The sequence below is a fragment of the Acanthochromis polyacanthus genome, chromosome 3 (assembly GCF_021347895.1).
Source record: "Acanthochromis polyacanthus isolate Apoly-LR-REF ecotype Palm Island chromosome 3, KAUST_Apoly_ChrSc, whole genome shotgun sequence".
NCBI classification, from domain to species: Eukaryota; Metazoa; Chordata; class Actinopteri; family Pomacentridae; genus Acanthochromis; species Acanthochromis polyacanthus.
This window is the reverse complement of record NC_067115.1, coordinates 42,558,007-42,584,749: the sequence shown is the minus strand read 5'-3', so window position 1 is coordinate 42,584,749 and position 26,743 is coordinate 42,558,007. Positions and strand designations below refer to the sequence as shown.

The window sequence follows — 26,743 nt, the reverse complement described above, 5'->3', positions numbered from 1 at the left end:
ATGACTCCTAGACTTCTATTATAAACCATCATATTCTTTTTGCATCGAACATTCGACTCTTGAGCTGATTTTGTTGGAGACAGCCAGTCCTGGACAAAGTGAGAGATGTGTGTTCTCTCATCATCACAGTAGTAACCATTATCTTTTGTCTCTTTGCCCCTCCAGAGCTCCCACAGTCTTATGTCTGTGAGAATGAGAAGACTGTCGTTGACCATCAGCCCCATGACCAGGAGAGAAACTCCATGGTGGACCATGAGGACTCAGAGCCTCTACGGATTAAAGACCAGCAGGAGGAACTCTGCACCAGTTGGGACCAATCAAACCCAGAGATTTCTCAAATTAAAATGGAACAGGAAGAATTGTGCACCAGTCTGAACCAATTATACCCAGGGTTACCACAAATTAAAGTGGAACAGGATGAACGCTGCTCCAGTCACGAGGAAGAGTTAATTGGATTGAAACAGGAGACTGATACCTTTGAGGTGACTCCTGCTGATGAGGAAAGCGACCACAGTGAACCAAAACCAAACAGTGATCAGCTCCTGTTTCACATCTCTTGTGTAGCTGAGAGCCCAGATCAGGAAGGAAGCAAGGATGTAGACTCAGGATCAACTAGATGTATCGAGCAGAAACCAAGACATCAGAGTAACAACAGTCCCAGTAATGATGTAGACAATGCTCCAACATCAGAAAGACAGTGTGATAATAACAAGGCAAGAAAATCTGCAACATGCGAGGTCTGTGGAAAAGCTTTTAGGCATAAATCAAATTTAATTATACATCACAGAACCCACACAGGTGAGAAGCCGTATTCTTGTGAAACCTGTGGGAAAAGCTTCAGTCAACGGACCCATTTGACTGAACACATGAGACTTCACACAGGTGAGAAGCCATATTCTTGTGGAACCTGTGAAAAAAGCTTTAGTCGACGGGCCCATTTGACTGCCCACATGAGATGTCACACAGGTGAGAAGCCATATTCTTGTGGCACATGTGGAAAAAGCTTTAGTCGACGGACCCATTTGACTGCCCACATGAGATGTCACACAGGTGAGAAGCCATATGCTTGTAACACTTGTGGAAAAAGATTTTCTGATTCATCAGCACATAATAGGCACATGGCAGTTCACAAAATGGGAAAGCCATATTCTTGTGGAACCTGTGGAAAAAGCTTCAGTCACCGGCGCTGTTTGACTGACCACATGAGATGCCACACAGGTGAGAAGCCATATTCTTGTGGAACCTGTGGAAATAGCTTCAGTCAACGGGGCTCTTTGACTGTCCACTTAAGACGTCACACAGGTGAGAAGCCATATTCTTGTGGAACCTGTGGAAAAAGCTTCAACCGTAGTTATCGATTAAAAGTCCACATGAGAATCCACACAGCTGAGAAGTTGTGATCCTGAAACATCTGTGGAAAACATAATGTCAGAACTAAGCTTGAAACAACATGGAAGAATTGGTACAGGTAAAAAGTAGATGTTTTAGATTTAAAGCACCTTTAGTCTGTCCTTCAACAACAATTGTGAGGAAGTATGTAAGCAATCCTTGATGATTAGACCAGATGGAGTCTGGACTGTGGTGGTGGTGGAGCAGACAGAAGAACCAAACTGAATGTCTGGATGGATATGGTATTGGTACAGACTGCTACATTTCTGCGATCATGACATCCTTCATCAGCAGAGCAGTGATTGGAGATATTGTGAAGCTGTTTGGAACATTTTCACATTCTGCTGAGAGAACATGACTGTTCAGGTGTGAACATACAGGGTGACCCAAAAGTTTGGAAACAAATGAAAAGTCTATAATCCAAATAATATAATGTTATTTCAATAAATCAGTACCACAGATATATTCAGAAGAGTATCAGATTAGTGTAAAACAAACATATTTCGACATGTTCATGTTTGTTTCTTATACAAGGTTGTGAACGTTTCCACCACCTGGTTACACTGGTATCTTCTGGAATGTACCTTCATTCACGCTTATGAAGGTTCCTCAAACTGGCCAGTAAATGTTGCCTCATAGTACTTTTGGATGTTTAAAAAAATTAAAGCTGTCAGATACTTTACCATCAAGAGTTTTGAAATCTGACACTGATGGTCTGCATTTTGAAGTTATGCTCCAGCATACCTGGACCTTATGGTTCTATTAATTTTCTTTCGAGTTATTGCACTCGGCAGATACTATGCTTTTAAGTTATTTTATTATGCCATAACAAAAATGGGTAAAATAAGAGTGAATTCATGCACCCCCAACTGAAATAGACACTGCAGTTAAACTTTGTTTCCAAACTTTTGGGTCATCCTGTATATATCATCCTAAAGAGAGGTATAAAAAAATACATAGTTAATAATAAGAATTGTGCTTATTGTAAATGTAAATTAACTCTATTCTGTTCTAGTCTAGCTCCTTGTTATATATACACTGCTCAAAAAAATTAAAGGAACACTTTAAAATGACATATTTCAATACGGGGGAAAAACAAACTGGCTATTAGCATTGATATGGACTGGATAATGTGTTAGGAATGAAAAGTGCCACATTGTTTGATGGGAATGAAAATTATCAACCCCCCAGGAGGGCTAAATTCAAGACACCCCAAAATCAAAGTGAAAAACTGATGTGGCAGGCTGGTCCATCTTGCTGAAATTCCTTGGCAGCAACTCAAAATGGTATTCAGTAGTTTGTATGGCATCCATGTGCTTGTATGGATGACTGACGATGCCGGGACAAGCTCTGAATGAGACGATGGATGGTGTCCTTAGGTATCTCCTCCCAGAACTGGACCAGGGCATCGCTGAGCTCCTGGACAGTCTGAGGAGCAACCTGATGGTGTCGGATGGAACGAAACATAATGTTCCAAAGGTGTTCTATTGGATTCAGGTCAGGTGAGTGTGGGGGTCAGCTAATGGCATCAGTTCCTTCATCCTCCAGGAACTGCATGAGTTCTCTTACCACATAAGACTGGGCTTTGTCGTGCACCAGAAGGAATCCAGGACCACTGCACCAATGTGGGGTCTGACAATGGGTCAAAGGATTTCATCCTGATACCTAATGACAGTCAGAATGCCATTGTCCAGCCTGTAGAGGTCTGTGCGTCCCTCCATGGATATGCCTCCCCACACCATCACTGACCCACCACCAAACCGGTCACACTGAACAATGTTACAGGCAGCATAACGTTCTCCACGGCTTCTCCAGACCCTTTCATGTCTGTCACATGCGCTCAGGGTGAACCTGCTCTCATCTGTAAAAAGTACAGGGCACCAGTGGTGGACTTGCAAATTCCTGTGTTCTATGGCAAATGCCAGCCGAGCTCCACGGTGCCAGTCAGCGAGCACAGCGGGCACTAGAGGACGCTGGGCCCTCAGACCACTCTCATTACATCTCTTTCTGATTGTTTGATCAGAGACATTCACACCAGTGGTCTGCTGGAGCTCATTTTGTAGAGCTATTGCAGTGCTCATCCTGTTCCTCCTTGCACAAAGGAGCAGATAGCTGTCCTGCTGATCGCTGACCTTCGACAGCCCTGTCCAGCTCTCCCAGACTAACTGCTTGTCTCCTGGAATCTCCTCCATGCGCTTGAGAATGTGCTGGGAGGCACAGCAAACCTTCTGGCAATGACACGCATTGATGTTTCATCCTGGAGGAGTTGGACTGTCTGTGGAACCTCTGTAGGGTCCAGGTATCGCCTCATGCTACCAGAAGTGACACTTACCCTAGCCAAATGCAAAACTAGTGAAAAACAGTCAGAAAAAATAAGGAAGGAAAAAAATATCAGTGGCCTTCACCTGTAAACTCATTCCTGTTTTGGGGGTTGTCTCATTGTTACCCCTCTAGTGCATCTGTTGTTAATTTCATGAACACCAAAACAGCTGAAACTGACTAAAAAGCCCCTCTGTTACTTACTTGACCAGATCAGTATCCCACATGTTTCACTGATTTGATGCAATACTTAGATTAAAAAGTGTTCCTTTGATTTTTTTTGGAGCAGTGTGTGTGTGTGTGTGTGTGTGTGTGTGTGTGTGTGTGTGTGTGTGTGTGTAATAAATTAATCTTAATAAGAAATAAAATAGATTACATTTACAATTGCATCTTTTGATCTCAAAACATTTTATATGTATCCAGGCATTTACATTTATATATGTAATGGCTGAACTGAAAAGATATGGAGTAATAGGCGTGCCAAATCAAAATATAAATAAATAAATAAATAAATGTGGAAATATAAAGAGAAATAAATAATTAAATAAATAAATGTGGAAATATAAAGAGAAATAAATAATTAAATAAATAAATAAATAAATGTGGAAATATAAAGAGAAATTAATAATTAAATAAATAAATAAATGTGGAAATATAAAGAGAAATAAATAAATAAATAAAAAGGAAAATTTTGTCTTTGCTTTTACCTTTTCTGTTTTTTCCCTTTTATTTATTTATTTATTTATTTCTCTTTATATTTCCACATTTATTTATTCAATTATTTATTTCTCTTTATATTTCCACATTTATTTATTTATTTATTTCCCTTTATATTTCCTCAGTCCACCAAGAAAAGGAAAAATGCAAATCAGTTTGCTCTGGGCGGGGATTCTGAACACAGGAGTCCTGCCTGACACCAGCTCCCAGCACGGCTGAAGTGAAGCCATGTCACCGTTGAGCTTCGGCTTATTCTGCCACTGATAAGAAAATAAACATTAATTTACCGAATTAGCAGCGTCCTTTCAGTGTCTGATGGCAGAATCAGCCGAAGCTCCACGGTGACACGGCTTCACTTCAGCCGTGGTCGGAGCTGGCGTCAGGAAAGAAGCCTGTGTGCGGGTACGACTCCCCACCCTGAAAGGAAGCCCCGCCCAGAGCAAACTGATTTGCATTTTCTATTTCATGGTGTCAGGCCATTATGAAATAACCACCAAGAAATAAAATGCAAATCAGTTTGCTTTCACTTGGTGGACTGAGCTGTCAATCAAATGGCTCTAGGCGGGGCTTCCTCGTCGTTCCTGATCACAGGCATATGAAGAGTAGATACGACACGCCTCTCTGAGCGGTGTCCCGACGGAGACGCTAAGCTAGTGGGGGCAAAGTTTCAGTGTTTTCCATTGATGTGTACGGCACGAAAATTAAAACAAGAAGAATGCCGGCTCATTGTGCGGCATACAGTTCCACACTACATCGGACGATCAAGACAAGGAAACTTGGAATAACTTTCCACAGGTAAGAATAGTTTTGGGCTCGTTTTTTATTATTAAATCTTGTTGAGGGTCTATGAGAGCTAACTAGTTAGCCATTAGCAAAACACTAACATGAGCTAACAGCTGGACAACCAAATACCAGACGATTAATAGTAGCTGTAGTATAGCTGTACAAGCAGTAATACGAAAAGTACAAGCAGCAGTAGTAGTATAAGTAGCTGTTAGAGTCGTAGACGGAGTATCAGCATGTGTAATAGTGGTACAAGTTGTAGTAGCAGTGACAGTATCAGCAGCAGTAGTTGGTGTATTACCACTAGTAGTAGCATTACTATTAATACCACCAATACTACCAATTGTAGTTATAAAGCCTAACTCATATATATCCAGATTAGCATCTATGTTCTTCCTCCAAACCCATTTTATGTTTGGGATTACAGGCAATTCTTTAGGACTGCTTTCAAATAATTGAAATGTTACCAAACAATGCTATACGTATCAAATTAAATAGCTTTGGTCTCCAGTATATTGGCTAATTCAGTTCTTTGTACTTAATTTATTAGCATGATTTCTTTATAAATATGTTGTTGTGTACATACTTATTTACTTCTCTGTCTACTTTTTCTTTACTCCATGTAGGTTTCCCAAAGACTATGGGTTGAGGAAGAAGTGGAAGCAGCTCTGAGGAGAGAGGGGTTTGCTGCAAGTATATAATAGCCTAGAGAGAGAGAGATAAATAATATATTATTAATAATAATTCTGTTTATTGTAATTGTGGTTGTCTTTATGTTGCATTTATTGAGATAATTTGTCCTTGTTCCTTATTACTGTAGCATTGCTGTAACTACCTATAATTATACATTTCTATTCATATTTTCACTGTGACTTTTATATACGGCAAATCGTGATCCATGCAGGAGTGGATGGATTTAGCAGGCTCATAGTTTACATAGGAGCAGCTACAAACAACAAATCCACCACTGTTCTGGTCAGCTGTTGCTCAGTATGGCTTACCATCTCATATGTTGTGTGAGAGTCCAAATAATGCTACCAAAACACATGAAATGTTAAAACAGATACGTTTAGTTGTTTTGACAATTGTTCTGATGTGATGTAAGCTTGTGAGGCTAATACATGCTTCAGAAGAAGGTTCACAACAGTTCTTGTTTTTGCTGCTGTCAGGCTCAAATTGTTGTGTGTGACATTTAACATGTAACAGAAATGTGGCGGCCTGTGAGTTGTTGTAAGAAGACCGTTTAAAGGTGAGAGTTGAGAGAGTGAATTAATGAAATAGCTTATTTTTATGTGAAAGATTCAAAAACGATGGTTCAGGTTTGTGCATTTCTGCGACAACAAAATGTTTCCACACTTGTGGAAGACTGTCTTTGGAGAACAGTTGTAATATAAATGTTTGGAAGTTAAAGAAAATAATTGTCAGTTCTATTAAACGTTTTTATTGGCACATTGTTTTAATGCTTTTAAAAGCTGTCAAACTATTCAGCATGCAATAAAAGCAGTTTTAGATCCCTTTGCTGTGTCTTTGTACATTGTTGTTTTCAAAGGCATTTATTTGAAATTCACAACTGGTCATAAAATTCTGCAACAAAAATTTGCAGCATTCTTTTGAGTCTTGTTCGTTTCATTCTGATTCTGTTAAGGTGAGTTGTGATATGTTCAGGTTTGTTGAAAAATGTCCTTAAGAATATACACTGTATCCATGTATGCCCGTAGTGCAGCAGAGAAAGGGACGGCCGGATCAGGCAATGATGTAACTTCAGCCTGTGTAAGCTGCCGGGGTAGCTGTGCATCAGGTACAGTGACGCCTTCTGGGTATGGGGTGTGAGGTCCTGTCCAGTCTATCCCATAATCAGCAGCAACCTGAAAGGAAAGCATAATTTGGAAGCAAGCTCTTCTATTAAGAAATGCACACTCCTCAAGTAATAAAAAAAAAGTAAATGAGATTAGGGACTACATGGTATGGCAAAACTTGATTTCAAATGTGGGTTGGACAACAAGATGTGCAAGGAGTAAATTCATGAACTATAAAATTGTATAGATATTATAGATCTTATTTTACTCCATTGAAATATCTATGCATATGTTTATATGTTAAAATATGTTAAAAATACAGAAACTACAGGACCTGTCACAGCTCTATAAAGAATAGATATTATTGTGCTACTAAACCAAGTATAGCATTTTTGAAATGTCCAGGTTCTCCTAGCAGTGTTAGACAGCATACATCTACACTGTGTTTGTTAAATATGCTTTGGTAATTTCAATTTGTTAAAAAAATCAAATCTGGACTCTGAATCAGAAAGTGAGATCACACGCATTAGATTTTTTTCTCTGTCAATTGAACCATCCAGTACCAAAGTAGAAATAATAAAGTTAACATAAACAAATATAAAGGAAGACAGGAAGGTAAAGGTACAAGAGGGGATTCATACCTCAACTGGATCAGCAGCATTTCCCTCACGGGGCTGACTAAGCCACAGTTGCATGGGGGCTTGCCCTCTCTCTGCCCTCAAACTATGGTGAGTCCAGGCTTCCTTGAATGGCTGAAGATGCTGCTGCAGCTGTGGGACGTAGGTCCAGTGGAGAGTGAATAACTCCAGTTCATTTTCAGGGTTTAGAAACCCTTCCACTTCCAAATTGAGAAATAGTGTGTGGAACAAGTCAAGGACATTTCCATACACATCTCACCATAATCTTTCAATTCTGTAGACGAAAAAAAACAAACAAAAATAATACATAATTACTCTAAATTTTACAACTGCATGTATATAACAGGAATTTCCTTTCCAGTATTTTAAAAATATATCTGATACTCATGATCGTAATTAGTTACATAACCATGGATCACCTTTGATTATGTACACTGCGTCCAGTGATGTGGGAATGTCGGCCTGTTCCTCTCTGGCTCACCATGTAATGGGCCACAGCAACATTTTCCCCACCCTTGAGGAAGTTAATATATAAACAGACAAAAGAAAAAAAGGAACACCATTTTTCAAAAGTTCTGTTCTTTGGTACTTTTGTTGTTTCAATGCAGGAGGGAGTATTGTTGTTAATGCAATATTTCACTTTACCTTATCAGATCTCACAAGAGAATACTAGTGGTAGTATTGGTGGTATTAATAGTAATGCTACTACTAGTGGTAATACACCAACTACTGCTGCTGATACTGTCACTGCTACTACAACTTGTAATACTATTACACATGCTGATACTACTTCTACGACTCTAACAGCTACTTATACTACTACTGCTGCTTGTACTTTTCGTATTACTGCTTGTACAGCTATACTACAGCTACTATTAATCGTCTGGTATTTGGTTGTCCAGCTGTTAGCTCATGTTAGTGTTTTGCTAATGGCTAAACTAGTTAGCTCTCATAGACCCTCAACAAGATTTAATAATAAAAAACGAGCCCAAAACTATTCTTACCTGTGGAAAGTTATTCCGAGTTTCCTTGTCTTGATCGTCCGATGTAGTGTGGAACTGTAAGCCGCACAATGAGCCGGCATTCTTCTTGTTTTAATTTTCGTGCAGTACACATCAATGGAAAACACTGAAACTTTGCCCCCACTAGCTTAGCGTCTCCGTCGGGACGCCGCTCAGAGGGGCGTGTCGTATCGACTCTTCATATGCCTGTGATCAGGAACGACGAGGAAGCCCCGCCTAGAGCCATTTGATTGACAGCTCAGTCCACCAAGTGAAAGCAAACTGATTTGCATTTTATTTCTTGGTGGTTATTTCATAATGGTCTGACACCATGAAATAAAAAAATGCAAATCAGTTTGCTCTGGGCGGGGCTTCCTTTCAGGGTGGGGAGTCGTACCGGCACACAGGCTTCTTTCCTGACGCCAGCTCCGACCACGGCTGAAGTGAAGCCGTGTCACCGTGGAGCTTCGGCTGATTCTGCCATCAGACACTGAAAGGACGCTGCTAATTCGGTAAATTAATGTTTATTTTCTTATCAGTGGCAGAATAAGCCGAAGCTCAACGGTGACATGGCTTCACTTCAGCCGTGCTGGGAGCTGGTGTCAGGCAGGACTCCTGTGTTCAGAATCCCCGCCCAGAGCAAACTGATTTGCATTTTTCCTTTTCTTGGTGGACTGAGGAAATATAAAGGGAAATAAATAAATAAATGTGGAAATAAAAAGAGAAATAAATAATTAAATAAATAAATGTGGAAATATAAAGAGAAATAAATAAATAAATAAAAGGGAAAAAACAGAAAAGGTAAAAGCAAAGACAAAATTTTCCTTTTTATTTATTTATTTCTCTTTATATTTCCACATTTATTTATTTAATTATTTATTTATTTATATTTTGATTTGGCACTCCTATTACTCCATACTTGGCCTCTGGACCTAAAGAATATGATAACTAAAATTGCAGGTTACATATTGTAGGAAGCCTTTTTCAGTGTTTTTTTAGATCACATATTTTCTATTAATAGTACATGTTTTGACATTGACAATAAAGTAAACCACACGAAAATCGGTTTAGAAATTAGCAAAGTGTGATATATTTTCAATGTACATGCATTGCTTTGAATGGGAACTTTGCCCCCTTCAAGATGTCCGCCATGTAGGTACGTCGCTTAGCCGGCTGCTACAGCGGGCTGGCGTATCTACTCTTCATGGGACTGTTTCACGAAGCAGGTTCAAGAAACTGAGTTTCATCCTCAACTCTGAGTTGATCTACTCTGAGATAGAAAACTCTGAGTTTTCGGTTTCACAACGGCTGATTTGAGTTGGTTTAATCAACTCGGAGTAGTTTGACCCGGAGTTAAGGGTGTAACTTGGGTCTTCCATTGGGGGGGTTAAACTCTGTGCCTGTTTATTGGTATTTACTGAATCGTTTACTTTTGTAAAAGGAGTCGTGGTGATTTGGCATGCCTGTATTAGAAATACATTAGTGATTTACTTGAAGTTGTTGCAGCTGTGTACTTATGTGTTTATGCAACAATGACCATTTAATTCCTATTGTGTTTAAGTACTACACACGTGGACAAAATTGTTGGTACCCCTCAGTTAAAGAAGGAAAAACCCACAATTCTCACTGAAATCACTTGAAACTCACAAAAGTAACAATAAATAAAAATTTATTGAAAATTAAATAATCAAAAACAGCCATTACTTTTGAATTGTTGATTAACATAATTATTTAAAAAAACAAACTAATGAAACAGGCCTGGACAAAAATGATGGTACCTCTATAAAAGATTGAAAACTATTTGACCAGAGTGACATGATTAACTCAGGTGTGTCATTTAATTGACATCACAGGTGTTTCCAAACTCATAATCAGTCAGTCTGCCTATTTAAAGGGAGACAAGTAGTCACCCTGCTGTTTGGTGAAAAGGTGTGTACCACACTGAACATGGACAACAGAAAGCGAAGGAGAGAATTCTCCCAGGACATCCGAAAAAAAATGATAGACAAACATCTTAAAGGTAAAGGCTATAAGACCATCTCTAAACAGCTTGAAGTTCCTGTGACAACAGTGGCTCATATTATTCAGAAGTTCAAGACCCACGGGACAGTAGCCAACCTCCCTGGACGTGGCCGCAAGAGGAAAATTGATGACAAATTGAAGAGACGGATCGTTGGAATTGTATCCAAAGAGCCCAGAGCAACCTCCAAAGAAATTAAAGGTGAACTCCAAGGCCAAGGTACATCAGTGTCAGATCGCACCATTCGTCGTTGTTTGAGCCAAAGTGGACTTCATGGGAGACGACCAAGGAGGACACCACTGCTGAAAAAAACTCATAAAAAAGCCAGACTGGAATTTGCAAAAATGCATGTTGACAAGCCACAAAGCTTCTGGGAGAATGTCCTTTGGACAGATGAGACCAAACTGGAGCTTTTTGGTAAGGCACATCAACTCTATGTTCATAGACTCAAAAACCAAGCATACGAAGAAAAGAACACTGTCCCTACGGTGAAACATGGAGGAGGCTCAGTAATGTTTTGGGACTGCTTTGCTGCATCTGGCACAGGGTGTCTTGAAAGTGTGCAAGGTACGATGAAATCTGAAGACTATCAAGGCATTCTGGAGAGAAATGTGCTGCCTAGTGTCAGAAAGCTTGGTCTCAGTCGCAGGTCATGGGTCTTCCAACAGGACAACGATCCAAAACACACAGCCAAAAACACCCAAGAATGGCTGAGAGAAAAGCGTTGGACTATTCTAAAGTGGCCTTCTATGAGCCCAGATCTGAATCCCATTGAACATATGTGGAAGGAGCTGAAACATGCCATTTGGAGAAGACACCCATCAAACCTGAGACAACTGGAGCTGTTTGCTCATGAGGAGTGGGCCAAAATACCTGTTGACAGCTGCAGAACGCTCACTGACAAATACAGAAATCGTTTAATTGCAGTGATTGCCTCAAAAGGTTGTGCAACAAAATATTAAGTTATGGGTACCATCATTTTTGTCCAGCCCTATTTCATTAGTTTGTTTTTTTAAATAATTATGTTAATCAACAATTCAAAAGTGATGGCTGATTTTGATTATTTAATTTTCAATAAATTTTTATTTATTGTTACTTTTGTGAGTTTCAAGTGATTTCAGTGAGAATTGTGCGTTTTTCCTTTAACTGAGGGGTACCAACAATTTTGTCCACGCGTGTAGCTAGCAAGACCGTAGCAGCTTCCACTTAATTGATTTTGGGTTTATGTCAACTATCTATGAAAAGAAAAATCAAGAACTTTAAAGATTAATCAATTGCATCACTGTATTGACATAACTAAAGTACAAACAGAAAATGTCTTATGCACAATTCATGGCAACACTCAATACATCACACAATACAGGGTGGCACACTGGAGTGCAGCTTGCACCTCTATTCTGGTGTGGAGCATGTATAGAGAAAGCTAACAAAGTACAAGGGCTAAGGTATGTTACCTGGTCATTTGTGCCTCCTGAGCTGCCTTTCCCTGTGCTCTCTCTCCCTCTCTTTGGTCACCTGATGATCCTCCATCACCTGGACTTCCTCTGTCACCTCCTCCTCCTCTCTCTTGCTCAACTGTTGCACCTCCTCTGTCACCTCCTCTCTCTCTCTCCTCATCTGCGACTGTGCTTCTCCATCTCTGGTCACCTGCCTCTCTTTCATGGCCTGTTCAGCAATCATATTCTTGAACCACCTGGTATAAAAAAAAAAGCTTAGTTAATGTTAAAATGGTATCAGCCCGGTTAAAAATGACCAGTAAGGTCAAAGAACAATTTGAGGAAATAAATACATTCAGGTATTTCCCAAATTTTGTCAAGATTTACGAGATGAAGTACTTCTCTTCCCCTCCTCTGTCACTGTCACCGGCTGCGCGCTCTGCAGCCACCCTGCTGCAGCAGAGCATCTGTTGTCACCATGGTTACCGCTTCAGGCCGACACAGACATTCCTGTTCCTTCAGGATTTAGAAATGCCTGGAAAAATGTAGCTTCTGTGTATGCTATTGCGTTGTTTGATCAGTAAATTAGCTTCACTTCTGAAAAGATATTTGATGTAGAAAACGGCGACGTTATGACCTGCCCGGTTCCTCCGAGAAATGTAGTTTAACTACGCCGCCATCCATCACTGTGTATTGGAGCAAAGTCAGCAAACAGCCCTTTAAGTTACAATTCAGTGAAAACTGACATTGGTCCTACACAGTACATCCCCGACACTCTCTGGCTGTACCTCAGAGGACAAGCTCAAACCAACTCCAGTCACAAATCATCAGCTAACTTAACAAGACAGGTAGGCTATTTTACCTCTTTTTGGTCAAGATATTTCCTATTTTTTAAGTTGTTGGTATCGACCAACAATGAAGAATTGTTTGTCCTTTACGCGCTCTTTTCATTTCTTCACGGCTCTGCTGTCTCCATCCATCCCAAATATACAGGGTCAGAGAAAAGTGAACGTTACGTTGAGGAGGTGCCGCGGGTTGGGTGATACCAAGTATTCGGTGGGGGTGTGGGGGGTTACATTAAGATGATTAAACTTGCTACTGTTTTGTTGGCAAATGATAATAAAATCAACAAGATAATTAATGCTTTTAATACATTGGAAAAATGTGATTATATTGTGGGGGTTACATTAGCTGAACGTGATTTTTGCGGGGGTCATGACCCCCGTATCCCCGGTGCAAATTACGCCCTTGGCCAGAGTCAAGCGCGTGCACCGCAACTCTGAAAAGACAGCATCAATGGAACCCCGATTTGATGAGTCACCATGGAAACGGGGAAGTGAAAGGCTGCAGTTTTGAACTGGAAGTTTTTAACGCGCTCATATGGCGAGTTTGAACACGTTTTTACAAAGAAGTGCAACACCGCTGCAACTGCAAAAGAGAGGGAGACGGCATGGAGAAAATTGCTGCCTGGATCAATGTGTAAGTTTAAATGTAGTCCAATGGCGTCATTAGGCCTCTTTTAGGAGGGCTTCAGCCCCCTAAAATATTCTTAAGCCCCCCTAAATTGTTTTATGTTCATTTATTTTTTTAAAAAGTTGTTTTTTTTTTACAAAAAGTGCTGACAAATTCAATGTAATGTGGCCAGAATACGAGTTTAAATAATCACATACCCAGTCATTATTAACTTAAATATGATCATAAATTTTAATTTCTCTTCACTTCATAGTGGAAGGTAGAGAGTCCGACTCAGTGCGTTGTTATCCAGTCCATTCCACTTGTTCATATGGAGCACGACCACATCACTGAAATGCAGTCCACGTTTTCCCTCCAACCTAGGTTGTTCTCGGTACCTTCGTATGTGTTTACCAGGAGGAGCACACAGAACTGACTAGAGCAGCGTTCGGAGAAGAACGTGAACAAGAATGGATATACGAATGTTTACAGGAGAGTAAGTATTTATCACTGCTGATAGTAACAATAAGTTAGCTCCAGCCCCCCAGCTAACATCAGAAAGTCCCATGTAATTAATGACCCAAATGCTCCCTGTTTGACAAATAAAAACCTGGCTTCACATTCTGTAGGAGAGATCCCTGTACAGGAGGCAGCGTGAGATGCTGCTACTTAGCTGCCTAGTTAGTCTGAAATGCACTGTGAAGGTTCTGGTTGTTTATTGAGTTAAGTGTGCACTCTTGTTTATTTTTTCTAACCATATACTATCTTTGGGGTAACTTTTTTCTGGAGCATCAGCTCCAGCATCAGATGCACACAGTGAAACAGGAGCTGAGCTCATTCATGTATGATTATGGGAATAAAAAAATATATATAATAATAATCACTCTACGACCCCTATTGACCTGTAGGATTCAGGGCAGAGGAGCAGAAAGAGGTGGAAAGGATTTCACAGGAGAGAGTAATTTGTGATGCAGACAGTCTTGGATTTTTATGGAACTGTCATGACCTGGGTGTTTAGAACCCATGCAGCAGGCAAACAGACAGACGGGTGAATTGCAAAAGGGGTTTAATTCTAAAAACTCAACATAAACACTCCATATGAGGAGGTACAGGGAACAAACAGAATGGGGATGAAAACTAAACTGAAAGCGACGGACCAGTCGGCTGTGGTTAAGATTAGCTAAACTAAACAGGAGGGGTGACTCACGACAGTGTCCTGGGGTTCGGGAGACGAGGTGGGGGGCAGAGCTGAGGGAGCCGGTACTGGAGATGTGACGAAGACTGAGGAGCAGACGGACCAGGAGCCGATGGAGGAGGGGTGCAGAGCAGAGCAGGGGTGACGAGCAGGCAAAGGAGTCCAGGAAGCGGCGTGCACATGACGGAGAATGGCATGTAATGTCCTAGACGCTGAAAAACAACGGGACTTATCTGTTCTGAATACACAAGTCAAATGTCTGAAAGGCCCCTCTCTTGTCAACAATACACGTCTCAGACAGAACGTCTTTCCAAACACTGGCTTTCTTTGCCTTGAGGCGTGATTGAGCCCTGACGGAAAATGGCGGTGTTGTGTCGGGTTCGTGGACCTGACACGGAAAGACACCTGCCGCCACTAATGCAGGCACCTACTAACAAGCTTGATGCTAACTATACTGATGCCAACCACAAAAGGCCTGTGTTCAAAGTAGTTTTGTTGAATGTCTCTTGATATTATCAGCTCTTGCATGTTAACGGGGACGCAAACGTTAGCAGCAGTAACCGTTGTGCTTGCACTAGGGAAAATGTGTCTCTAGCCACTGTGGCTAAAGTGCTAGAATTTTGTTTAGCCACATTTCGCCACACTTTTTTAGTATCTGTACTGTGACGAACATATGATAATCGTACCTCTCATGTGTTGTACATATATTTTTATTAAAAAAATTCAGTATCTTTCTATTTAACCCTCTCGGCGCCAGTTTTTTCAATAAAATATTCAGTTTTGATATCATTTTTTCAAAAGTGTAAATAAAAATTATCTATATTTTCCACTGATCACTTTAAACTAAGTTATTTTATGTTATATTATGTTATGTCATGTCATGTTACATTATGTTAATTTTTCTTATTACGTAATGTTAAAGTTATGTTAGTATTTTTTACATTTTTTTACATAATTTATAATATTTAATTTTTTTATTTGTCTAATACAAGAGGGTACTGTAAAATCTAATTTTGACGTCACCAGGCGGCGGACATATGGATTACATAATGTTACTGATGTTTATAAATCAATATGGCATTGTTTGGTTCAGAATTTGTCAGATCCCTGTCTCCACAATACCCAACGGGCTCATCAGAATGTCTGATCCACTTGTGATTCTCTTCCTCATCTGTCAAGCAAACCCAGCCATCATCATCGTCATTTACGACGGGGCCGTGAACGCCACTGCAGCCTCCACCGTTATTATCAGTGCATTTTCTCCCGTGTCTGCCACTATTTCCGTGTTTTTTTGCATCCCCGCTATCCCCCTCACCATAAGCGTTTTTTTGACCACCTCTGCTACACCCACCACGTCCCCTCCTGCCACCCCGGACCCGGTGAAGCAAAGCATCAACTCCAGTATGTGGACTGTCATGGCGCACCGACCCGCTGCCGTTACGCACAGATGCAGCGGCACTTTCTACCTCACTGGATGACTGAACATCTTCATCAGAGGGTGAATATTCCTCTTCAGAATCTGAGTAAGTCATGACTTGACACAGTACTTTGTCAGCGTTGACCAGACCTCTCGGTATGGTGAGTTTTCTCGCTCTAAAATGTGCCGTCTTGCGCTCTGTTACGCTCCGACTACATTGTGCATCTATTAATGATCGGAAGCATTCGGGTCGTTCTGGTTGTTGTAATTTACACCTTTTTTCACATTTATTAGGCAAAATTAGCTTCGCCACCGTGGCTAAACATGCTAAAAATGGCTTTGCCATCCTGAGGAAGGCTTCGCCTATGGCGAAGTAGCGAATGGCTAGCGCAAGCACAGAACCGAGCTATGTTAGCTGCCATGCTAACGTTAGACGTACACATCAACAACCACCAGCTTATGCGTAATGTAGGGTTATGCAGTAAAGATACAAAAAAATGATAAGAACTTACATCTCCCACACTGGTACTGCGCCCTTCTTGATTCGGAGTCTTTGTGCTAAGCCGGAGCTGTATGGGCCCATGTTCGAAAAACACTTGTCCATGAAACGCCGGGCACACACATACAAGCATTTCAGAATGTTGTTTGGTACATGACCATCAAAGATATAATCCAGCCACTGTTTTCGGAGAGGCTCGGAAGTGGGGACCAAAAATAAACTTTCATGTTGGTATGTGCAGCCAACAACACCACAACTTGCGTGTCTCGCCTTCACCATGTTTGTTGTCCAAGAGGTACTTTGCCAGAGTGGGGCTCACCTTTTCATGCAGGGTGGGGGCACGGTCAGGGGGAGGAGTTAAATCCGCTTATTTCGTCATAAGCGGACTCAACTCAAACTAGGTTGTTTGAGCTGGCATTTTCACAAAATGTGGTGTAGCAAGGCAGGGAGGAAACAGACAGTTTTCAAATTTGAACCTCATAATGAGACCACTGCAACACACACTACTATAAGAAAACTTTCAAAAAGTGAGATTTGCATAATATGTTCCCTTTAAACTGAAGAATTCCCAAACAGCGGAGGTCTTCCACATCTTGTCTTGTGTTTATGCAACGAAGTGAAGCGTGACTTCAGAGTCGGCAGCAACCCAGTCATTCAGGTGGTGGTAACAAACAGGAATGGATGAGCCGAGATGAGCTGAACACGGCAGGATGAGCCGAAGTGGGCCGAAGGCAAAGGGAAGGGACGAGCTCCGAATATTTTCATCTGGGGGGAGGAAGGGGTGATCACATAGACATATGTATATATGTCATAGACATATGTGTATATGTTTGTGATCACACGACGAGATGAGCCGAGATGAGCCGATGTGGGCCGAAGGTGGAGGGAAGACAGTAACGTCGCATATTGTTTCAGCCCGGAGGGGCCACCCCTATTGAAAATGTCCAAAAATTAGACAAAATCGTCCAAAATATGCATCATATTTCCAAAAGGCCATGTTCCGTGGTTTGCTATTTCCATGCTCTCAGACTTTTGTAAAGCATTTTAATAACATTTGATCACCCGTGCCTAGTGTACATCCTGGGAAAATTTGAGCTCTTCTGGGGTTGCGCTGTTTGAGTTTGTAGTTTTTGAAAAATGTCCAAAAATGTCACAAAATTGTCCAAAATATGAAACGTAATTCAAAATGGCCAACTTCTCGTTGGGTTTTGGGTATTGGTACAAGAGACTTGTTTTGTGCGTCCGGATGGGTTACATATGTTGTTACGGGCACTGCCATATGCGGGGCTCCTCCTCCTCCGGGTACTTGTGTGTATGTGTGGTGTGTGGTGTGTTTGTGTGTGCGTCTGCCCTGTCTTGCTCTCAGGCTGCTGCTGATTGCCAATCCTCTTCACCTGTGTCAAGAGATGAGACAAGTAATTGGAAACAGCTGAGGAGCAGGAGCCAGCCAATCCGGTGCAGCCGTGGACCAGCATAAAGAGGCCAGCCAGCATACAGACGGGGAGCTCGTTGCTGTATCCAGCCTTGCTCCTGTGCCTCGTTAGAGTTGGAAACTTTGTTAGATTGGCACTTTGTTTGACCTTTGGAATCTTGTGACCTTGGAGGCACTAGTCTTTTTGTTTGTTGTTTACACTCGCTACGCTACGTTGATTGCTAAGTTTTAGGTTAGGATTTGTTTTTGATAACTCTAAGTTAGAGTCTCTTTGTGTTCCCGTTTGTATTTTTATTATGGGTATTTAAGGAGTCGTTGCCTCTCTTTTTCTTTTATTGTATCCTTTTTCTTTTCTTTTATTGTAAATAAACATCTTAAAACACCGATTTAATATCTGGCCTTTTTATGTTGCCACCCTTTACCCACTACACGAGCCGGGGTCGTAACATGTGTACCGAATTTTGTAGCTGTAGGTGACACGCAGTCCGAGGGCTGAATTTTCATAATCTTCCAGGGCAATTTTTAATGGGCAGTTTTGGCACACGTGTGTCATTTCCCTAAAATATCTTCTTTTTTTGCCAGTCCTTATGTGTGTGCCAATTTTCAAGCATTTTCAAGTATATTTAGGACCTCAAAAATGCGTTTCTTCTGTCCAACATAGAAAGTATAATAACAAACCCAAGATCCTGGGCAGTTGAGAGGGGCTTGTGATTGGAGGATGCTGGTAGAGCTGGACCAAAAGCTTTGCTTCCCACCTGAGATCACATCCACCAACCTGCAACCAGACCTGTTGCTATGGTCAGTTTCATGTAGACGTGTCTAAGAGAAGCTGACCAGTTTCTTGTGCTGAGGCCTTTCAGCACAAGAAGCTGAGGTATACGGAGCTTGCCGCAGATGCAAAACAGCAAGGCTGGCAGGTGAAGGTCAGACCAGTCGAAGATGACTGCGGAGGATTCATACCCACCTCGGCATCCAGAGTTCTCCAGGAGAAGGGAGTAGGCAGGAAAACCCACCGGCGGGCGATCAAAGATGCTGAAAAGGGAAATCAGTGGCTGTGGATGAAGAGCAAGGAATCCACCTGGGCCTTCAGGTGAGTAGACAGCAGCTAAGGGGTGATCCTGGGACACTGAGATTCACTGCTGAATCCTCTGGAGGTGTCGTGGGTCCATCAGTGAAACACAGATGAAGGAGGGCACCCACTGGATAACCCAGAGGATGCCCTGTCACTGGACCATCCCAGAGTCTTAAGTGTCTCATGTATGAAAAAAGATATCAACATCTAGTCCTACACAACAGACCTGTTTATTCTTCTAACTCTTCAGAATATCATGTGTCCTTACAGCAGCAGGTCTTTGGTTCAGGACCTGACAGTACAGAGTTTATACAATTCTTCCATAAGACCTAACTAGAGAATTATAATTAGACATCTGAGAACTTTAGCTTCTTTTCATTTAGTTTGACTTTCTTCTCAATATAAGGTAACGGAGGTATCTCTGTGTCACAACACTGGTATCATACTGATGCTTTGAAAAATGTTCCACTCCAATGTGAAGCACACATGAGCTGCAGTGTTTCTGGTATAAAAAAAATAAAAACAGTTGCAAAGTTCACAAATCATTAACTTTTTGTATTGTAAAATCTGCCCTCTTAATATTAGCAACTTATTGTTTTCATAACTACATCAGGACTTGTAATAGAGCAGGAGTTTTATTCTTTACCTGAAATAAAGAGTCACGACAGCAGAAACCCTGAAATGTATTTCTTTTAATTTAATTCAAAATAAATACTACCACGGCAAAGCAAGTCCACTACTGGGTTCTTGCCCTAATGTTTTGGTAAGAAAACAAACGAGCAAATGAGCCAAAAAAAAAAAAAAGACTTCAGTTAATGCATCCATCATCATCATCATCATCATCAACTTTCAGCGACTCTCATGAGGTGCCTTTTTAACAACATACAAGGTAACACTGCCTAGAATGACAAACATAAATAAAACAAACACTATGGTACAAAAAGGAGGATGGAGGAACAAGGGGTGATGGGATTGGAACAACCTGATGAAACCAGCACTGCAAAAACAAAAACAAAAAAAATTGTCAGCCATGGTCCCACTCTTAGTATTTTTCTTTTAAGGAGGGTGAAGGGGAACAGAAGTGACAGTGCAGACTCCACAGTTACAGTCATGTCCTCACAGAATTTACAGGAGTTGATCGCCGATCATGGACCACAGTGACGCAAAAAGGCAGGCAGGGTTGGGGTTTGTCTCCATGGAAACATCCGTGGACGATAGCGAGTCAAGTTGGGGTATCAGCCCAGAAACAAACGAAGAAAAATAAATCAGTGGAAGGGTCCAGTCTTTGACACAGTCTTTATTTTTTTATTTTTTATTTTCTTCTTAAATGCAGGTTTTGAGTTGTTTGTGGTCGTTATGTATTTTTTCTGTCACAATTCTTATCAGCAAGCTTGAAGTACAGTCACACAGAAAAAAAAGTTTATGTCTTGTCTGCAAAGACCAAAAGGAAAAAGAAAAGGCATTGCATATTTACATCAAGAAGTTTGGGGTGACTCGACTTTTTTCTGGCAGTCCTCACAGTCTTCATAGATGAGTGTCTCACGGCTCAGTTTTCTCGTGATCTGTGACATGATTAGCGATTCGTTGATACTCAAGAGTTCCGATTTAAAAACGTGTGGAAATACAGTTCTCCCATAATACTGACAGGATAAAGGAGGGTAGAACCCCCTGCATCTGGAGCTGGAAGCCTTGTTTTTGTTAGCGTCTGTGTAATAAACTACCATTTTCCTCACTATGATTTATTGTCTAAAAACTGCCTTTGTTCCTCTCCTAATTCAGACTGAAAACACTGACAAGCTGAGCACTATCTGCTCTCAGGGTTCCTGCACAGTTGCACAAACTTAAAAAAAAACAAAAAAACATTTCCCTCACTGTTGGATATGTTGCAGTAATACTTCTCTGGCCTGTTCCATCACCTCCACACATGAATTGTGTTCTTCAGCAGTATGGGAGGACAGGGAGTCAGAAAGAAACCATTAGGACCTGCATATCACCCAATTCTGAATCCCTCCATACATGTGTAGGAATCCTAAGGGTTTTAAGTCGGCAGTGTTCTCCAGGAACAAATCAGATTTGATGTGTTCTCACAGGTGAAATGGCCGATTGACAGCCACAAAGAATCATTTCATTTAGCATTGATCTGCTCAGCAAATTCACAGCATTGGGATGTCTGAATCTCTAGTTTTAATTTACAAAACACTGATTAAGTGCCTCTCAATAAGTCAAAGGTTTTTAAGGTTTCTAAGTCCCTCATGAAAAGTTGTGCAGCTCTCAGGGCACTAGTGGGCAGGACTCACCAAGTCTGTGGGAGTGCTGCATGGACTGCTATGACTGTGTTGCTGGCATAGAAGTGAAACATTTTGGACCAAAACCGACATGAACTCAGAACCAACGGGTATATAGTATTGTTCAAAAGTTTTGGGTCACCCAGACAATTCCATGTTTTCCATGAAAACTCCCACTTTTATCCATGTGCTAACATAACTGCACAAGGGTTTTCTAATCATCAGTGAGCCTTTCAACACCATTAGCTAACACAATGTAGCATTAGAACACAGGAGTGATGGTTGCTGGAAATGTTCCTCTGTACCTCTATGGAGATATTCCAGTAAAAATCAGACATTTCCAGCTAGAATAGTCATTTACCACATTAACTTTATTATTCAGTTAATGTTATTGTCATTGAAAAAAATGCTTTTCTTTCAAAAATAAGGACATTTCTAAATGACCCCAACCTTTTGAGCAGTAGTGTATCTATGTGAGAATGTTCAGTAATGCAAAGTAAGCCCGACATATTGTCCAACTATGTATGACATTTCTAAGTGACCCCAAACTTTCGAACACTAGCATACCGTCATCTAAAATGCAAACATACAGAGCAACAGGACCTCAGTGACATGTTCTGAGCTGCATTGGATCGTGGATCGGGTCTCATATAGCAGGATCAATGAAAACCTGATACTGCTTTGCACCCTTGCTGTATTTTTAGTGTTTACTTTCAATTTTCAGAACATTCTTTACATACACAAGTGTAAATCCAGGTCACACAAACTCTGGAATTATCTGTTACAAACTGAAAAAGCTGCTTGTATACCAGATGTTTTCAGAAGAACAGACAACCGAGTAGAAACTACAGGACAGTTTCATTTTGGTCGAATTTACTGTCTGAATGAGTTCCGTAGTTTTGTGGTCTCCAAAGGACAAACTGTTTTCTGCAGAAACATCTCCAAAACCATCCATAAGTTTTCCGTCAGAGGAACACAGCTTGTCGCCCACACTTACAGAACTGCTGCTGACAAACTAGGGGTCTGAATAAATGTTGCAGATTTCCTTTTACTACTGAGGGCACTGAGGCTATGTCCTGTTCAGTTTTCCGAGGATTTGAAGCGTCATCCAGTTTTAGACTGGGTTGTTTTAAATTTGATTATGTTTGGAGCAATAAATAAATAAATAGAGGCCTCCAGATTATCGCAGCATCAGTTAGGGAGATGAAATTCATACAAAGTCTAATGGAAAAGTCTTCGAGTGAACTGGGGAGGACTTAATTAAGGACGCTGACACATTTGTCAAAATATGAAAATCAGAAATCTACAGCCTGGGTTTAACTAGCAGCTTCACCGGACACACACCATGATAAACACACACACACACACCTGAGGCTGCGCTGAGTATTTCAAAATCTCTCGTTAAAATAGAAACAAACACCAAATGTGATGGAGTTGGAGCAAACTGCCGACTTCAGTCTGATCATTCTGGAGAACTCTGCTGTTTCCTGTGTGTGTGTGTGTGTGTGTGTGTGTGTGTGTGTGTGTGTGTGTGTGTGTGTGTGTGTGTGTGTGTGTGTGTGTGTGTGTGTGTGTGTGTGTGTGCTATGACAGCATAAGGTTGACCCCCATGTCCCACATACATACATACAGTACATCCATACATACATTAAGCCACATCTCCCTGTGTAAACATCCATTCCACTAGTCCGACAGCTACGATGAGGAAACAGAAGAGATGAGGACGAGGAGGAGAAGCGGTGAGAAAGCAGAGAAAGGCCTCGTTCCCCTGCCGGCTGTGGAAAGCTGGAGCGGTTAGCTGAGTTTGAACGCGGTTGTGCTCTGTGGCGCCTGAGTGAACTGTGCAGTTTCTGGCAGTTTAGTGTTTTCTGTTTCAAAATAAATGTACAACTTAAAAGTAAAGCGCAAGAAAACATAAATGGGTTAAAGAAAAACATAGTCACGCTGCAACGATGAAAGGAATGATACAGACTCGCCCATTCTCATTTTCTGTCTTTGTTTTTTTTAAATCATTTTCAACCTGTAGACTGTGATTTCATTGCCATGGGACTGGGGAATGTGCGCTGCCATGGCAAATGTATGAGCAAGATTTTTTTGTAGGTTTTGTTTTGTTATTAGTGAATCACGAGCCATGCACTTATTCTCAACTATGAATGACCCTTCACAACCCGAAACCCGCCCGCCCTCTCCCTAAAGAACAAAAGAAACACCCTGTCGGTATGATACGAAATATCTGCACACGTAAGGCAACATTTTTGGTTTTTGTTCCCTAAAACGGCTCTTCCAAACCAAGTGCAAAAAGTCAAAAGAAGTAGAAGAAAAGGGCAGATACAACAAACAAAAAGATGAACGCAACCCGGGTTGACAACTTAATACTGACAGAGAGAAAAAAATAAATAACAAAAACATTGCCTTCTGCAGTAAATAGCGCTGAAAATGAAGGAGACTTATTTTTTAGTGTGGGCAGACCGGCTGGAGTCTATCCCACTGTGCAAAAACCTCTTTTAAAGTCCCTAAAAAGACTTCTCCCCACCTGCGACGAGGCAGAGAAGGAGAAAAAGAGGGGAGACTGGTATTTTTTTTCCTAAAATGGCTACGTGTTTTCCTCAAAATGGCCACGAATGGGGACGATACTGGCTGGCTGGGCCGGAGCGCTCACTCCCGCCCACTGGCTGAGTAGGAGAACTGTGGGAAATGAGGCCTTCGCTCGTTGTCCGCTGCGTCCATCCCGTCCTCGTCATCTGTGGAGAAAGAAACAGTGATCATACAACTATAAGCCGGCTGACATTTCCTTCTGATGTGATGTTCTGTAACAACGGATAAGCAAAAATGATAGCAATCTGTACCAGTGATGAACTCTTCATCAATAGCACAAAGAAAATCATTCTATAGAACAGTTAAACTTAAATGCATGAGATGCAATCTGCTATGAAAGCACTAATGAAAGGAGAGTTACATTAACACATTCCAAACATGCTCCTCCCTCTCTAATGGAGGCCCTTCATCCTCCATCACTCTCCCCATGGAGGAGCTCCAGTCCACAGCTGCCTGCCTCATCCTCTACAGCTGCAGACCAACTCAAATCATTTATGGAGCTAAAATCATTCACCTGTAAGCAGGGGTGAAAGTAGTTTGAAATTCTTGCCGGTACTATTACCAAAACCTCGCTCTAACTTCATGCATTTTAAAATAGCAAAGTTAAAACACAAACAAATAAAAACATTAATATTTTACTGTAGGCCAATGGAATAGGTAGGAATTAATAACACTTGAAAATACAGTCAACTTTTTGCTTTAAATGAAACACTGATAAACATCCAGAATACAAGGCTCTAAGAACAGACATGACATCACAAACAAGCACTCAGAATGGAACTAAACATCAAAACACATCACCTAAAAGATTTTCCACAGAGGCCTAAAATAGTTAAAATAGCTGATTTTCTGTGGTAACCCATCTTCAGTGTCCCTGTCTTTTCTTTTAATCAAAGAGGTTATTTTCCTCTGCATTATGACTTTGACAAAAAAAATCTTGACTGTTTTTATTTAAAATATCTGTCGATGATAACCTTTGTAAACCCTGTTGAAAGTTTTTCAGCCAGTCATAAGAATGTGTGGAATTTCAGGTGTAATTTACTGCTCGTCCCGTCCCGTCGCAAGCGGCGCTTGTTGATGTCTATTGACGAGTTGTGGGAAATGTCCCAGTGCAATAAATCAAGCGCACCGACTTGCTATTGGCTGCTATTGGCCATAGCAGTCGCTGTGTTACGGAAAGTAGACACACGTGCACTCATGTACTGCCGAGTGAACGGTCGACAGCAGGCAGCTGGGCGGTGTACCACCACCGGATCTTTTCCCGGTACTGCGTACCGCCACCAGATCTTTTGCTGGTACACAGTACCGGACCGGACCGGCTTACTTTCACCCCAGCCTGTAAGTGATAAAAAAAGTGAAAGCACTCGGAGAGCGCAGTACTCCACCAAGGCTGTTCAGTTGTTGTCTCAGTTCCAACAGATGAAATGTTTAATGAAAAAATGACCTTGTGCTGAGCACAGGCGTGGGAAATGAATGTGTACGTTATGTACAGATGCCAAATCACATGATCTAAACATGTAGCGGGCAGCGGGAATTGATGGGACTCAGAAACACCCCCACATTTTATTCAACTGTTCCTTGAATCTTTTCTGACGGATAACTTCTGATAAGTCCACAGTGGTGGATTTGTAGTAGGATCACAACGTGATGGTTACAGTGACGCCATGCCGCTATCTCGCAATGATACAGAAATCTTTAACAAATCCATGGATCCAGACCATAAGCTGCATCACTGCCAGAATCTAATCACTTGGTCCGTGTGTCATTTCTGACCTTCCCTAAAAATTTCATCCAAATCCGTTTTTGACAGACAAACGGATAAACCAACGCCGATCGTCTCAGAACATAAAAATATGTGTTGTGAAGTTGTCGACTAAAGAATTGATTTATCAGTTCACATTTGATGCCGATGTTCTTAAATAACAATTTTCAGGAAACTACAAAACAAACAAGTTTTGTAGGTTTTACATTTTGTAAAGTGTTTTCAAAACTCAAGTGAATTTTAATGTTTTATTTGGTGACTTTGGCTTCTTAAAACCTGATCTTTTATCTTTTCTTCAAACAGCTGACATAAAACATAGCTTCTGAATGCAAGTATGCACTAACCCCCATCAAATAGAGGATAGCAAAATGCTTTCAGCGGTCCACAGTACGTTTAGAACAGCACTAATTCATTACTGCACTGGATCAGCCTGATCAACAGCAAAATATCCAAACTTTTTATTTTAACTTCAGTGAACTTGTTTGCTTTGAACTGACGGTTGTTCCAGAGCCACAGAGGACATCAAACAGACTAAGCAGTAGTCAAGATAAACTAATCCTTGTGAAGTTCACCTTTAAGCCAGAAGGAGGCAGAATTTGCTTAAAAAAACACGTAGAAACAAACAGAAGCTGGTGGAGAGTGGTCAGATTGTGCTTACACTTTTCCGGCGGAGTGATGGTGATGGTCTGTGCTGTGAACTCTTCGTCGAAGTAGCGTGTGTCCGTCTCTGAGCTGACCTGAGGCTGGAAGGGTGGGACCAGCTGGAACACACACGAGCAAGAACAATGAGTGGTGGTGGTACAGCTTCACTCACACATTTGAGACTGCTGAGCTGACAGCATGACAGCTGAAATATTTAGTTTATGGTCGACATACAGCAGGGGTGTCAAACTCATTTTAGTTCAAGGGTCACATTCAACCCAATTTGATCTCAA

At 41.2% G+C, this 26,743-nt stretch overlaps 2 protein-coding genes across 4 annotated transcripts in view; one reads left to right on the top strand and one right to left on the bottom strand.

Annotated features, from left to right (window-relative positions):
- Positions 1–10,139, top strand: part of LOC110972432 (zinc finger protein 391-like) — a 240,306-nt gene extending 230,167 nt beyond the window's left edge. For 2 of the 3 annotated variants that reach the window (XM_051945648.1, XM_051945647.1), the window contains exon 2: positions 166–10,139. In XM_051945648.1, coding sequence (XP_051801608.1) covers positions 166–1,400 — 1,235 coding nt within the window. In that variant the 3' untranslated portion in view covers positions 1,401–10,139. The remainder of the gene's footprint in view (positions 1–165) is intronic. The other variant, XR_007940934.1, reaches the window with a different exon arrangement.
- A 9,701-nt stretch (positions 10,140–19,840) lies between these two features.
- Positions 19,841–26,743, bottom strand: part of akt3b (v-akt murine thymoma viral oncogene homolog 3b) — a 49,430-nt gene continuing 42,527 nt past the window's right edge. The window contains exons 13-14 of the mRNA XM_022219606.2: positions 26,467–26,569; positions 19,841–24,192 (exon numbers count right to left, since the gene is read on the bottom strand). Coding sequence (XP_022075298.1) covers positions 24,107–24,192; positions 26,467–26,569 — 189 coding nt within the window. The 3' untranslated portion in view covers positions 19,841–24,106. The remainder of the gene's footprint in view (positions 24,193–26,466; positions 26,570–26,743) is intronic.